At 45.0% G+C, this 15,110-nt stretch overlaps 1 protein-coding gene across 1 annotated transcript in view; it reads right to left on the reverse strand.

The window, feature by feature from the left end:
* Positions 1-15,110, reverse strand: part of golga4 (golgin A4) — a 65,550-nt gene that overhangs the window by 29,991 nt on the left and 20,449 nt on the right. Inside the window, exons 7-11 of the mRNA XM_062464471.1 lie at positions 13,021-13,077; positions 12,123-12,221; positions 5,349-5,496; positions 4,965-5,043; positions 4,708-4,819 (exon numbers count right to left, since the gene is read on the reverse strand). Coding sequence (XP_062320455.1) covers positions 4,708-4,819; positions 4,965-5,043; positions 5,349-5,496; positions 12,123-12,221; positions 13,021-13,077 — 495 coding nt within the window. The remainder of the gene's footprint in view (positions 1-4,707; positions 4,820-4,964; positions 5,044-5,348; positions 5,497-12,122; positions 12,222-13,020; positions 13,078-15,110) is intronic.

Below are 15,110 nucleotides of genomic sequence, written 5' to 3' on the forward strand. Positions count from 1 at the left end.
ACCAACACTGACCCACATGGACCCACATGGACCCACATGGACCCACACAGCCCCACACTGACCCACACTGACCCACACTGACCCACACTGACCCACACTGACCCACACAGCCCCACACTGACCCACACTGACCCACACGGACCCACACTGACCCACATGGACCCACAGAGCCCCACACAGACCCACACGGCTCCACACGGACCCACACGGCTCCACACGGCTCCACACGGACCCACATGGACCCACAGAGCCCCACACGGACCCACATGGACTCACAGCCCCACATGGACCCACACAGCCCCACACAGACCCACACGGACCCACACGGACCCACACGGACCCACACGGACCCACACGGACCCACACGGACCCACACGGACCCACACAGCCCCACACAGCTCCACATGGACCCACACAGCCCCACAAGGACCCACACAGCTCCAGCCAGCTCCACACAGCCCCACACATGGACCCACACATGGACCCACACAGCTCCACACAGCCCCACACTGGCCCACATGGACCCACACTGACCCACACAGCCCCACGAGGACCCACACAGCTCCACATGGACCCACATGGCCCCACATGGACCCACACGGTGATTCCACACAGCCCCACACAGCTCCACACAGCTCCACACAGCTCCACACAGCTCCACACAGCCCCACACAGCTCCACACAGCCCCACACAGACCCACACAGCTCCACACGGACCCATACAGCTCCACATGGACCCACACAGCCCCACAAAGCCCCACACAGCTCCACACAGCCCCACACAGCCCCACACAGCTCCACACAGCCCCACACAGCTCCACACAGCTCCACATGGACCCACACAGCTCCACACGGACCCACACTGACCACATGGACCCACATGGGCCCACACTGAACAACACACTGACCAAGCCAGCCCCACACTAATCCACCAGGGATGGAAATTAGCACCCGCCACCAGCCAAATGCAGGTGATTTTGTGTTGTGGCGGGTAAACTCGCTTCACTTACCGGCCACCGTGGCGGGTAAATAAAATTATTACACGGCTGTTGTTAATGCTGTAGAAAGCCCCATTCACTTGAATGGGGCTTCCCAACGTTCTGCGGTCAATTATTTTTCGATAACAGACCGTTGCTATGTATAACTGACCGCTGTCAAGAGAAGTGGCGGATTCACGTCTTTCGTAGCACGCTGATTTGAAGCCTAAAGAATGTTCAACGTCTATGAAGTTCAACGTCTTTGGCGAACTATTTCTCTGCTGATCAACACTACAAATGGTAACATATAAATTGTAATAAGACACACTGTGTTAAGTTTTTTGTTTGGCAAGTAGCCGTGTAATAAGCGGGACAATGTATAGAACGCCGTTGTCATTATCGGGAAAATAAGCCCCTTCATGTTCGCCCTGTCGTGGAAGAAGAACGCTCAGGAAAGCACCTCAGAAACTTCACAATCTGATTCTGATGAGCAGGAGTAAACTGTACTGGGAGTGGGGAGGATGGGTGGAGGAATGTTAGTTTGTTGTTTAATCTGCCCTACTCATTTAATGAAATGTATATCAGTTTGTTGTTTGTGTATGTATAAAAGAGAAAGTGTCAGTGTTTCATTGAGACTGAGATTAAATGAACTGCTTAAGTATTGTAGATCTTGTAGTTTTCATTTTCACATGCAGTTACACATTGTCGGTTAAAAACAAGAAAGTGGCTGGTAAAAACATTGAGTGGCTGGTAGATCTGGTAGATTTTGAAATCCACCTGCCACAGGGGCCGGTGGACAAAAAATGTAATTTCCATCCCTGTAATCCACACAAAGAGACCCTGCAGGGGCCAGGGGCCTCAATTATAAAACTGTGCGTAGAATTCACGTGAAAACTATGCCAACAAACGAAACACAGAAAGTGCGTGGGACAAGACGCTCGCGCAGGTGCACTTTGTGATTTATTCAGGAGTGGGATGTGCGTGCGCACAAAAATATTCTGATTTATAAAACAATGCAAACGCGTTTTCTCTTTAACTCACTGGAAACTAAGTCCACGTGCGTGAGCATCTTGTCCCACCTATAATTGCCTATAAATGTTCACTGACACAAATTAATATTAATAGGGTTAGAAACACTTCCAGGTGTGGTAATTGCACTGATTGTTATTGACAATGACAGGGGCCATTATCATATTGACAGTTATGAGATGTTCACCTAATTATTTAGCAGAATACAATTCATAACATGCAAGAAGTGTTGAATGATTATAGATCCAATCAAATATTATTCCCGGTTCTTTTGTTTAACCCTTGTGTTATCTTCGGGTCATTCTGACCCATCAGCCGTGTGACCCACCGTCGTATTGCGACAAATTTACCTCATACAAAAACAAAGTGAAGCATTTTCTTTTAACCGTTGGGCTGTCGCAGACCCCCCACATTGCAAAGGTTAAAAGAAAATTATTTTTATTTGTTTTTGTATTGGGTAAAACTGGGTAAACACAACGATGGTTCGTTATGAACCTTTGGGTCATGTGACCCGAAGGCAGCACAAGGGTTAAACAGATATCACCACAGGTACACTGGTGTGAAGGATGTATGTGTTTCTATGTGTGTGTATGTGCGTATGGTGTGTGCATCTGTGTCTTTGTGAGAGAGAGAAGAGAGAGAGAGAGAGAGAGAGAGAGAGAGAGCGAGAGAGAGAGAGAGAGAAGAGAGAGAAGAGATAGAGGGAGAGAGAGAGAGAGAAGAGATAGAGGGAGAGAGAGAGAGAGCGAGAGAGGATGAGTAGGGCAAGGAGCTTCCACGCTATTTAGCGAGGCTGTTAACCTCTGCTCTAACCCTCTGCTCTTCCTGTCACAGGAAAAATCGGGTTCCCAGACACCAAGCTTCATCCACACGCACGCACACACGCACACACACACACACACACACACACACACGCACCTACACACAAAGACACAGACAAACACACAAATGTACACACATACACCCAGTTCCATCCACACACTCTCCCACACACAGCTAAACACACACACAGCTCCACCCAAACCTCTTCCTATTCCAGACAAGGCTGCATTGTGTTGTGACAAACTGCAGTGGCACCAGTGACAGTGTTTTTCCAAGGATTCTTTTCATGGGGGGGTAGACTAAAATGTTGCCTCCCATTAATTTTCAATGGAAGTCATGTGACAGGCCCCGCAAGGCAGTGTGACATACCTGGCAGCGCAAACAGGTAGCCTAGCAGGAGAAGATGAAGCTATTCTGTGCATTTATTAGAGCATTTGTGGACTAGCAACAATGGGGGGCGGGCCGCCCCTCCAAAACAATGGTTGGGGAAACACTGCACACGCAACACTACCACACACCTGACCACACTGTTACACACCTGACCACACGGTTAAAGGGAGTCAGGTGGCTGAGCAGTTAGAGAATCGGGCTAGTAATCAGAAGGTCGCTAGTTCAATTCCCGGCCATGTCAAATGACGTTGTGTCCTTGGGCAAGGCACTTCACCCTACTTGCCTCGGGGGAATGTCCCTGTACTTACTGTAAGGTGCTCTGGATAAGAGTGTCTGCTAAATGACTAAAATGTAAACACCCAACACTACCACACGGTTACACACCTGACAACACGGTTACACACCTGAACACACGGTTACACACCTTACCACACGGTTACACACCTGACCACACGGTTACACACCCAACACTACCACACGGTTACACACCCAACACTACCACACGGTTACACAGCTGACCACACGGTTACACACCTGAACACACGGTTACACACCTTACCACACGGTTACACACCTGACCACACGGTTACACACCCAACACTACCACACGGTTACACACCTGACCACACGGTGACACACCCAACACTACCACACCTGACCACACGGTGACACACCCAACACTACCACACGGTTACACACCTGACCACACGGTGACACACCCAACACTACCACACGGTTACACACCTGACCACAGGGTTACACACCCAACACTACCACACGGTTACACACCTGACCACAGGGTTACACACCCAACACTACCACACGGTTACACACCTGACCACAGGGTTACACACCTGACCACACGGTTACACACCTGACCACACGGTTACACACCTGACCACAGGGTTACACACCTGACCACAGGGTTACACACCTGACCACACGGTGACACACCCAACACTACCACACGGTTACACACCTGACCACACGGTGACACACCCAACACTACCACACGGTTACACACCTGACCACACGGTTACACACCTGACCACACGGTGACACACCCAACACTACCACACGGTTACACACCTGACCACAGGGTTACACACCTGACCACACGGTTACACACCTGACCACAGGGTTACACACCTGACCACACGGTGACACACCTGACCACACGGTGACACACCTGACCACACGGTGACACACCCAACACTACCACAGGGTTACACACCTGACCACACGGTGACACACCTGACCACACGGTGACACACCTGACCACACGGTGACACACCTGACCACACGGTGACACACCTGACCACACGGTGACACACCCAACACTACCACAGGGTTACACACCTGACCACACGGTGACACACCTGACCACACGGTGACACACCTGACCACACGGTGACACACCTGACCACAGGGTTACACACCTGACCACAGGGTGACACACCTGACCACACGGTGACCCAACAGGACCTACCTTGGTCTTCTCCAGCTCCTGCAGCCTCTCCTGCAGCTGCTGCTGCAGAGCCTCGTTCTCACTGCCCAGTTGAGCGCTGCGCTCCTGATGGGTCCTCAACACTTCCTTACACCTGCACACACACACAGAACAGGTTACACACACAGACATTCACACAAGACAGGTTACACACACACACACACAGGAGATGGTATACACACAAAAGAAAAAACAAGGTGATTTTAAAACAAGGAGATTTTAAAACGAGGCAACAGCACCTCTGGAGGATGTTCTCCTGCCTCTTCACCCTCTTCTGCAGCGCCTGCAAGGTCTGGCCTGGACCCCCATCGCCCCCTGCTGGACGGGACGTTAACACCAGTCAAAACACCACGGTCACACACACTCGCCACAGTTACACACACACACACACACCACAGTTACACACACACCACAGTCAAACACCACGGTTCCACACATTCACCACGGTTCCACCCACACACCACGGTTCCACACACTCACCACGGTTCCACCCACACACCACGGTTCCACACACACACCACGGTTCCACCCACACACCACGGTTCCACCCACACAAACCACGGTTCCACCCACACACCACGGTTACACACACACCACGGTTACACACACAACACCGATCTCACCATCACTGGCCCCTGAGTCTGCTGCAGGGTCTCTGGAGGGGCTCTGGGGGGAGGTAGGGTCTGCAGTCTCCTGGCCCAGGGACGGCTCACTGTCCTGGGTCATGGCTCCTCCAGCAGCCCCCTTCAGGCGCTTCTTCATCAGGGCCACCTGCCATGAGGAACCACACGTTAGGTCAGGATGGAGGACTGTTTCAGGACACCATGACAACATCCAACACTCTTCCTGGGGTCCACACAGTACGACATACAGACAAAAATCCATTTGATTTGATATATACATACATACATATTTGTTCTGCCCTCTAAGCATTTGAATTAAGATGTATTATTTAAAGGGGTCATAGAATGCAAAAACCGAGTTTACCTTGTCATAGTTGAACAACGACAGTTGGGTGGGTAACATGGACATAAAGAGAACCTCAAGTCCCATTGACACCTCATTCCTATGCAAATCTCACTATTTGAAACTGCCGCTGTAAAACGGGCGGTTTCCAAAAATCCACGAGTTGACGGCAACTCGATGGTTCCACCCCATTTGGCTCTGGTCTGTACCTTTGTCACAGCTCAAAATTTACATACACATCCGACCGTATGGTCATCACAACCGCAAGCTGTAAGTATGATTTTGTCGTTAACAGTTATTAGCAATGCTAATGTATCCTGAATCTAGCATAGGTAGAATGTGTGATGATTTAGTTTATTGGCAATGGGGCTAACGTTATTTCATTTTCCTGACTGTGTTTCATTCGAATAAATAACCTGTGTTGTCATGTAAATCTACAATTCACGATGCATGTTTGGATATGTTGCGTCTTTGCTCCACAGCTTCACTCGTTGTAAAACAACCAATCAGCGCGCAGCTCATCTAAATATTCATGAGCATACCATAAAACTGAGAAAACCTCTTGTTTCATTCTAGGGTTATTTCACAGGGTTGCATTAGGGTGCATAGAACAGCACCCGGGCCATTTTCAGCCCAACCAATGTTACATACCCTATTCATAGACCTTAAGGAACAGTGTGAAGTACCCTATAAAATCATTCTATGACCCATTTAAACATGTGTTAATAGTGACACCTAGTGGTGGGTTTAGGTGTAGCATTTTGCATTGTTATTGCATTGTACATTTTCTACATTTTATGTTCTACATTTTATATTTAAAGCAGCTGAATGTAACATGTCTGCTGGGGGGTGTGTGTGTTACAGCTGAATGTAACACGTCTGTAACATGTCTGCTGCGAGCAGGGGCGGATCTACCGGGGTGGCATGGGGTGGCAACAGCCACCCTAAAATAGCCTTGCCATCCCAGCTGCCACCCCAGTTGGCAGCTTTGAAAACATAGAAAAGTTGTGGCTCATCGGACATTTGCGAGAGCGAATTTCTAATATCCGAATGCAAGTAAATGCAGCACGAAACGACTCCATCCACCCTCCCCACACCGCCGGCCGAAGTTGCTTTCATTTGCATTTACATTTAGTCATTTATCAGACGCTCTTATCCAGAGCGACTTACAGTAAGTACAGGGACATTCCCCCGAGGCAAGTAGGGTGAAGTGCCTTGCCCAAGGACACAACGTCATTTTGACACGGCCAGGAATCGAACCGGCGACCTTCTGATTACTTGCCCGACTCCCTCACCGCTCAACCACCTGACTCCCTATTGAACACAAGGAAGGCGCGAACTGACCATAGAAGGCTTCAACTCAAGGAAGCAATCGTCGGCACGGACAGCAGACCACACCGGAGGAATGAGGTGTTAAGCAATTATCTTTTAAAGGTCCCATGGCATGCTGTTTTTGGATGCTTTTATATTGGCCTTAGTGGTCCCCTAATACTGTATCTGAAGTCTCTTTCCCCAAATTCAGCCTTGGTTGCAGAATTTAAATTACAGCCACTACGAACTGTCCCACAATGAGCTTTCCTTAGGACGTGCCATTTCTGTGTCTATAGCTTTAAATGCTATGAGGAGGGGAGAGGCGGGGCTAACTGCCATGCTTCGGTCTTTTGCAAGCCATGATGTCTCTCGAGGAAAAAACAATATTGCGCTTGCATGGTCTTAGATCATTTTCTCATTGGCGGGCCAAATTCTCTGGGCGGGCAAATCAGAGAAAGGGGAGGTAACCTTTCCCCTTATGACGACATAAGGGGAAAGGTTCAAGATCGGACCGTTTGGACTTTCATTTTCTCAAAGGCGGAGAAGAATACCCAGGGCTTGGTTTAACATTTCTAGCCACTGGGGGACCAAAGGCAGGCTAGGGGAACTCATATTAATGTTAAGTAACCTCAAAGTGAAATTTTCATGCCATGGGACCTTTAATGACTAAGAATAATTAGAAAAGTGCAGGGCTAACGGAGTTAGGGTTAGTTTTCCTGTTGAATTGAGGTTAATAATGTCAACTTGTGAATGCTTTGGGAAAGCAACAACAAATATGACCATGGTAAAGTTAGTTTGAAGTTCGATATTCAACAGATATTCGGACGCCCAGTATTGTGTTATTTTATTTTATTGTGTTATTTTAAAATAAATCTTCAAACTTCAATAGCTTTTGGGTCATGTGACCTATATACCTAAAATCCATTTCAGAGTGTTCACTGACTATGCATACATGTTGCACAGCCTTTATTATTTTTATTTTTAACTCACACAAACACGCCACAAGGTGCCACCCCTCAAAATCTCTTGCCACCCCATGAATATTTTTTTTAGATCCGCCCCTGGCTGTGAGATATGTATGATGGGCCTTCAGGGCCAGCAAGGCCTTCTCTGCTGGCCTAAACATATTAAGATTTTTTTTGTTTGTTATTATTATTATTTATATGTAAATAAAATTATTAAAAAGAATTGCGGTTATATATTTTTTCTTTGTAATTTTCCCCCATCTTAATGTCATTCAATAAATACACTGACATAAATAACAAAAATTATTCTCCATAGTCTTCTCATGTCATGTTATATCCACTTGGTTGAGCTTCCGACAGTGTTGTATATTATGGTAGTTTTTATCCAATCATATTTCATCTAGCTTGTGTTGTCAGGTTCTATGAAATCTGCCTGAGGCCTTCAGAATCAACAGAGCAGACTCCCGTGCACTGTAAGTGAACAGAGACAGTCAGTTGCGATAGCCAATCAGATCTCGAGTCTGCGACACCAAGGCCAGCTAGAAGGTCTTAAGCTGAACTTGACATGTACACGTACTGTGATTGGATAAGCACTCGTGAGAGCCTGAAAGAGGGCAATCCGTTAGTGAGAGAGATCGATCCGTTATCTACCAACTGCGATCGCTGTTTATTATTGCTGCTGTTTTCAAGATGGACCTTTCAGGAAAAGTGAATCTTGTGAGAACATGTTCAATTGTTTTGCTGTTAGATATTCTCAAAAACAAATGCAAATAATTAGTTTGCTTTGATTTTCAATTAATAGTTTATTTTGTTATCGTCTCGTTGGTGACTTATATGAAACAGCGACAATGCGCAGTTTATTGGACAAACTTGTTTAAGCTCACATAGCATACTTTTGGTGGACTTTGGTTGACTCATCTCTTAAAATCACCTTTTATTTTTTAATTTTGACAGTATCCGTGATCTTAGTTTCCTATTCTTAATAGTGAATGCGAGCTTATTGATATTAAATGTCTGCTGGGAGGTATGTATGTTACAGCTGAGTGTAACATGTCTGCTGGGAGGTATGTATGTTACAGCTGATGGGAGTTCACCATACAAACAATTAGTAATATTCAGTAAATCAATGTTTTTAACGAAATCTCTCTCTTTCTAAGTAAATCTCCCCCCCTTCCAAACACACATCCATACACACACACACACACCACTTTATACACACACATACCACTCCATACAGATAATACACACACACAGCCTAGGTCTAGGATAACACACACACACACAGTGTTTAGATAACACACACATAGCCTAGATAACACACACACACAGAGAACACACACACAGCCTAGATAACACACACACAGAGAACACACACACAGCCTATATAACACACACAGTCTAGATAACACACACACACAGTCTAGATAATACACACACAGCCAAGATAACACACACAGTCTAGATCAGTGGTTCTCAAAGTGGGGGTCGCAAATTTAAAATTATTAATTCGCGACCCCCTACTATTTATTAGGGGGTCGCGAATTTATTTCACTACTATTAAAAATAGTAGTTAAATTAATGCATGCAAATAAAAAAGCCATCAGCCTTTTGATTTTCCATTCACTGTAAGTATGGCAAACCATCTGACATCCAAGCAGGAGGACGCATTAGTTGAACTGTCAAGCGACCGAACGTTAAAGACAGCGTTCTCAGAGTTTTGGATTTCAGTGGAGAGGGAATACCCATGGCCGTGGGAACCAGGGGTGCTGAGGGTGCTGCAGCACCCCTTGATAGTACGAGAATTTAAAATAATATGACTTGAAAATCCACCACCGCGGCACAGCTCCGCAGTAGCGGACTGGCCATCAGGAGCACCGGGAGAAGAATAACGATGGAAAACCAGGCTAAGAAACGTAAGGGTGGGGCTGAAAAATTAAGAGATAAAAATACATCACCTTCACTAGATAAGGTTTTACCAATTGAAAAACAGCTGTTTATTTTACACTAAAGCTCCCCAAAAAAATTGCGCTCAAATAAAGGCCAAAGAATTTGGCTTGCGCGCTACACGCGCTGGCATTTACTATCGAACTCCCGAACTAGCATCACATCAAGCATTTCATGCATTAACAGGTTAGCTGTGGTGGCGTATACGGGGGCCGGTTCTGGTGGTCCGGTCAGGATCAGATCCAGGGCCTATTTTTACTCCCACGTATAAGTAAACCACCTCCGTGGATGCGGGGGTCGCGAGTCACTGGCACCATTATTTTAGGGGTCGTGGACTGAAAAGTTTGAGAACCCCTGGTCTAGATAACACTCACACTATATTACACACACACAGTCTAGAAAACACAGTCAGATAACACACAGTCTAGATAACACACAGTCAGAAAACACACACAGTCAGAAAACACACACAAAGTCTAGATAACACACACAGTCTAGATAACACAGTCTAGACAACCCCCACTAGATAACACACACCCTAGATTACACACACACACCCTAGATAACAAACATACTCTAGATTACACACACACACCCTAGATAACAAATACACTCTATATAACAAACACACTCTAGATTACACACACACACCCTAGATAACAAACACACTCTAGATTACACACACACACACCCTAGATAACAAACACACCCTAGATAACAAACACACTCTAGATAACAAACACACTCTAGATTACACACACACACCCTAGATAACAAACACACTCTAGATAACAAACACACTCTAGATTACACACACACACCCTAGATAACAAACACACTCTAGATTACACACACACACCCTAGATAACAAACACACTCTAGATTACACACACACCCTAGATAACAAACACACTCTAGATTACACACACACCCTAGATAACAAACACACTCTAGATTACACACACACACCCTAGATAACAAACACACCCTAGATAACAAACACACTCTAGATAACAAACACACTCTAGATTACACACACACACCCTAGATAACAAACACACTCTAGATTACACACACACACCCTAGATAACAAACACACTCTAGATTACACACACACCCTAGATAACAAACACACCCTAGATAACAAACACACTCTAGATTACACACACACCCTAGATAACAAACACACTCTAGATTACACACACACACCCTAGATAACAAACACACTCTAGATTACACACACACACCCTAGATAACAAACACACTCTAGATTACACACACACATCCTAGATAACACACACACCCTAGATAACAAACACACTAGATTACACACACATCCTAGATAACAAACACACTAGATTACACACACATCCTAGATAACAAACACACTCTAGATTACACACACATCCTAGATAACAAACACACTAGATTACACACACATCCTAGATAACAAACACACTCTAGATAACAAACACACTAGATTACACACACATCCTAGATAACAAACACACTCTAGATAACACACACACCCTAGATAACAAACACACTAGATTACACACACATCCTAGATAACAAACACACTAGATTACACACACATCCTAGATAACAAACACACTCTAGATTACACACACACCCTAGATAACAAACACACATCCTAGATAACACACACACCCTAGATAACAAACACACTAGATTACACACACATCCTAGATAACAAACACACTCTAGATTACACACACATCCTAGATAACAAACACACTCTAGATTACACACACACAGTCTAGATAACAAACACACTCTAGATTACACACACATCCTAGATAACAAACACACTCTAGATTACACACACATCCTAGATAACAAACACACTCTAGATTACACACACACAGTCTAGATAACAAACACACTCTAGATTACACACACATCCTAGATAACAAACACACTCTAGATTACACACACATCCTAGATAACAAACACACTCTAGATTACACACACATCCAAGATAACAAACACACTCTAGATTACACACACAGCCTAGATAACAAACACACTAGATTACACACACATCCTAGATAACAAACACACTCTAGATTACACACATCCTAGATAACAAACACACTCTAGATTACACACACACAGTCTAGATAACACACAGTCAGAAAACACACAGTCTACAGTCTTGATAACACACACAACAATAACAAACACTACCTGTGTCTGCAGAACTGTGATCATCTGATCTTTCTCCTCCAGCACAGAATCAAACTCATCCTGCAGGTGCTTCTTAGCCTGCTGGTCCATCTGAAGCTCCTACACACACACAGGTTTATATTTAAACACAGGTGTACAAAGTGAGGCAGGAGAGGAGAGGAGAAAGTAAGAGAGGAGAAAAGAGGAGAGAGGAGCGAGGAGAGCAGAGATGAGAGAAGAGAGATGAGATGACAGGAAAGAGATGAGAAAGGAAAGGAGAGGAGAGATGAGCGATAAGAGGATAGAGATGGGAGGGGATGAGATGAGTGGTGACAAGAGAGATGAGAGTAGACGAGAGAAGAAAGGAGACATGAGAGGAGAGGAAAGGAGAGATGAGAGGAGAGGAAAGGAAAGGAGAGATTAGAGGAGGAGAGGAAAGGAGAGATGAGGGGAGAGGAAATGAGATATAAGAGGAAAGGAGAGATGAGGAGAGGAAAGGAGAGATGAGGAGAGGAAAGGAGGGATGAGGGGAGAGGAAAGGAGAGATGAGAGGAATGTAAAGATGAGAGGAAAGGAGAGATGAGAGGAGAGGAAAGTAAAGAGGAGAGGAAAGGAGAGGAGAGTAAAGGAGAGATGAGAGGAGAGGAAAGGAGAGATGAGGGGAGAGGAAAGGAGACATAAGAGGAAAGGAAAGGAGAGATGAGAGGAGAGGAAAGGAGGAGAGTAAAGAAGAGATGAGAGGAGAGGAAAGGAGAGATGAGGGGAGAGGAAAAGGGAGATAAGAGGAAAGGAAAGGAGAGATGAGGGGAGAGGAAAGGAGAGATAAGAGGAAAGGAAAGGAGAGGTGAGAGGAGAGTAGAGATGAGAAGAGAGCCAGGCAGGAGGCAGGCAAGCAGATCCAGACAGGATTGTAGAGCACCTCTCTCAGCTCTCCGATCCTTCGTAAGGCTTTGTCTTGACTCTGGCTGAGGATAACCTGAGGAGAAGAGTGTAACATCAGCAAACTTAACCCTCACTGATCACACGCTAGGCCACATAAAGGTGGAGCTGTTAGCTAACATGCTAGCTGCAGGAGGAGTGGAGCTGTTAGCTAACATGCTAACTACAGGAGGAGTGGAGCTGTTAGCTAACATGCTAACTGCAGGAGGAGTTGAGCTGTTAGCTAACATGCTAACTGCAGGAGCAGTGGAGCTGTTAGCTAACATGCTAACTGCAGGAGGAGTGGCGCTGTTAGCTAACATACTACCTGCAGGAGAAGTTGAGCTGTTAGCTAACATGCTAACTGCAGGAGGAGTGGAGCTGTTAGCTAACATGCTAACTGCAGGAGGAGTTGAGCTGTTACCTAACATGCTAACTGCAGGAGGAGTTGAGCTGTTAGCTAACATGCTAACTGCAGGAGGAGTTGAGCTGTTAGCTAACATGCTAACTGCAGGAGCAGTGGAACTGTTAGCTAACAGATCTGCACCCCCCGGATGAATTCCCTTGTGATGGAACAGCTCAGTGACAGAGACTTTCCCAAAGAAAAGCTACGCTAGGACAGCCACCATGCTATTTCATTGGACATACCAGTCATCATCACAAACAGAAAATGGCATGGTAAAATGCATGGTTACAAACCTGAAACTAGTGTTAGAAGTCACATAACTATCCATATTCTTCCAACAGATTTATCTACCCCTGTTAATACCTCACAGATGAAACTGGCCCTTCTAAATGTTAGATCACTAAATAACAAAACATTTCTAGTTAATGATCTGGTCAAAGAAAACAACTTAGACTGCATCTGTCTAACAGAAACCTGGCTAAACAATGACACGGCAACAGCAACTTTGATAGAAGCGTGTCCGCCCGATTACAGCTTTCACCAAGTTTCAAGGACATCAAAAAAAGGTGGAGGAGTCGCAGCTATTTTCTCCTCTAAACTGTTGTTCAAAATCACTGAGCTAGGTGAATTCACATCATATGAATATCTTGCTATAGAGCTCAAAACCGAATCAATACTTTTTGTTATTATATATCGGCCACCCAAGCACTCGCCAATATTCATACAAGAATTCTCTGAACTATTATCACTATGTGTCACTAGATATGACAAAGTAGTTTTAAACGGAGACTTAAATATCCAAGTAAATAAAAAAGCAGACCCAAGAACTATTGAGCTCTTAAATCTCCTTGACAGTTTCAATCTAACTCAACACATAACAGACCCAACACACCGACACGGAAACACACTAGATCTAGTGATAACAACTGGACTAAATATCAATAATATTTCAATAACTGATCTACCCCTCTCAGACCATCATTATATACTTTTTAATGTGGAAATTATCCTAACAAAAAACAAAAAAGAATTCTTAGTCTATAGAAGATATTTAGACGATACAGCTATGATGACATTTTCTGAACAATTTGCTCTATATGAGCCGACTAATCATGATTGCTCTCTGAATGAAATGGTAGAGAACCTCAATGATGCACTATTATCTGTGTTAGACTCTGTTGCACCACTGAAAACCAAAAAGAAGTGCACAAGCATAACCTCCCCATGGCTGAGAAATAAAAATGTTAGTGAAACGAAAAGAAAATGCCGTGCAGCAGAGAGAAAATGGAGGATAACAAAGATCAATATCCACTACAATATCTACAAAGATACACTAACCACCTATAACAAAACCATCCGTCTAGCAAGGAGAGAATATTTCTCCAACATTATTACAGAAAATGCCAGAAATTCCAGAGTTCTTTTCTCCACCATTGACCAGCTGCTAAACACTGTCCCTGCCCCACCTCCATCCTCAGCAGTTAAATGTGAAGAGCTTGCTTTGTTCTTCAAGAACAAAATAACTTTGATCAGAGCTAGTATTATTAATAGTGGGGTCGAAACTGACATCAGTAGATTCTGCAACATAACCATGAGCACATTTACCTGTATCACACTTAGTGAACTTTCCAAAATTGTCAGCGAATCTAACTCCACAACCTCAGATATTGATCCTATACCCACAA

The sequence above is a fragment of the Osmerus eperlanus genome, chromosome 6, assembly GCF_963692335.1.
Source record: "Osmerus eperlanus chromosome 6, fOsmEpe2.1, whole genome shotgun sequence".
In the NCBI taxonomy this organism is placed as follows: domain Eukaryota; kingdom Metazoa; phylum Chordata; class Actinopteri; order Osmeriformes; family Osmeridae; genus Osmerus; species Osmerus eperlanus.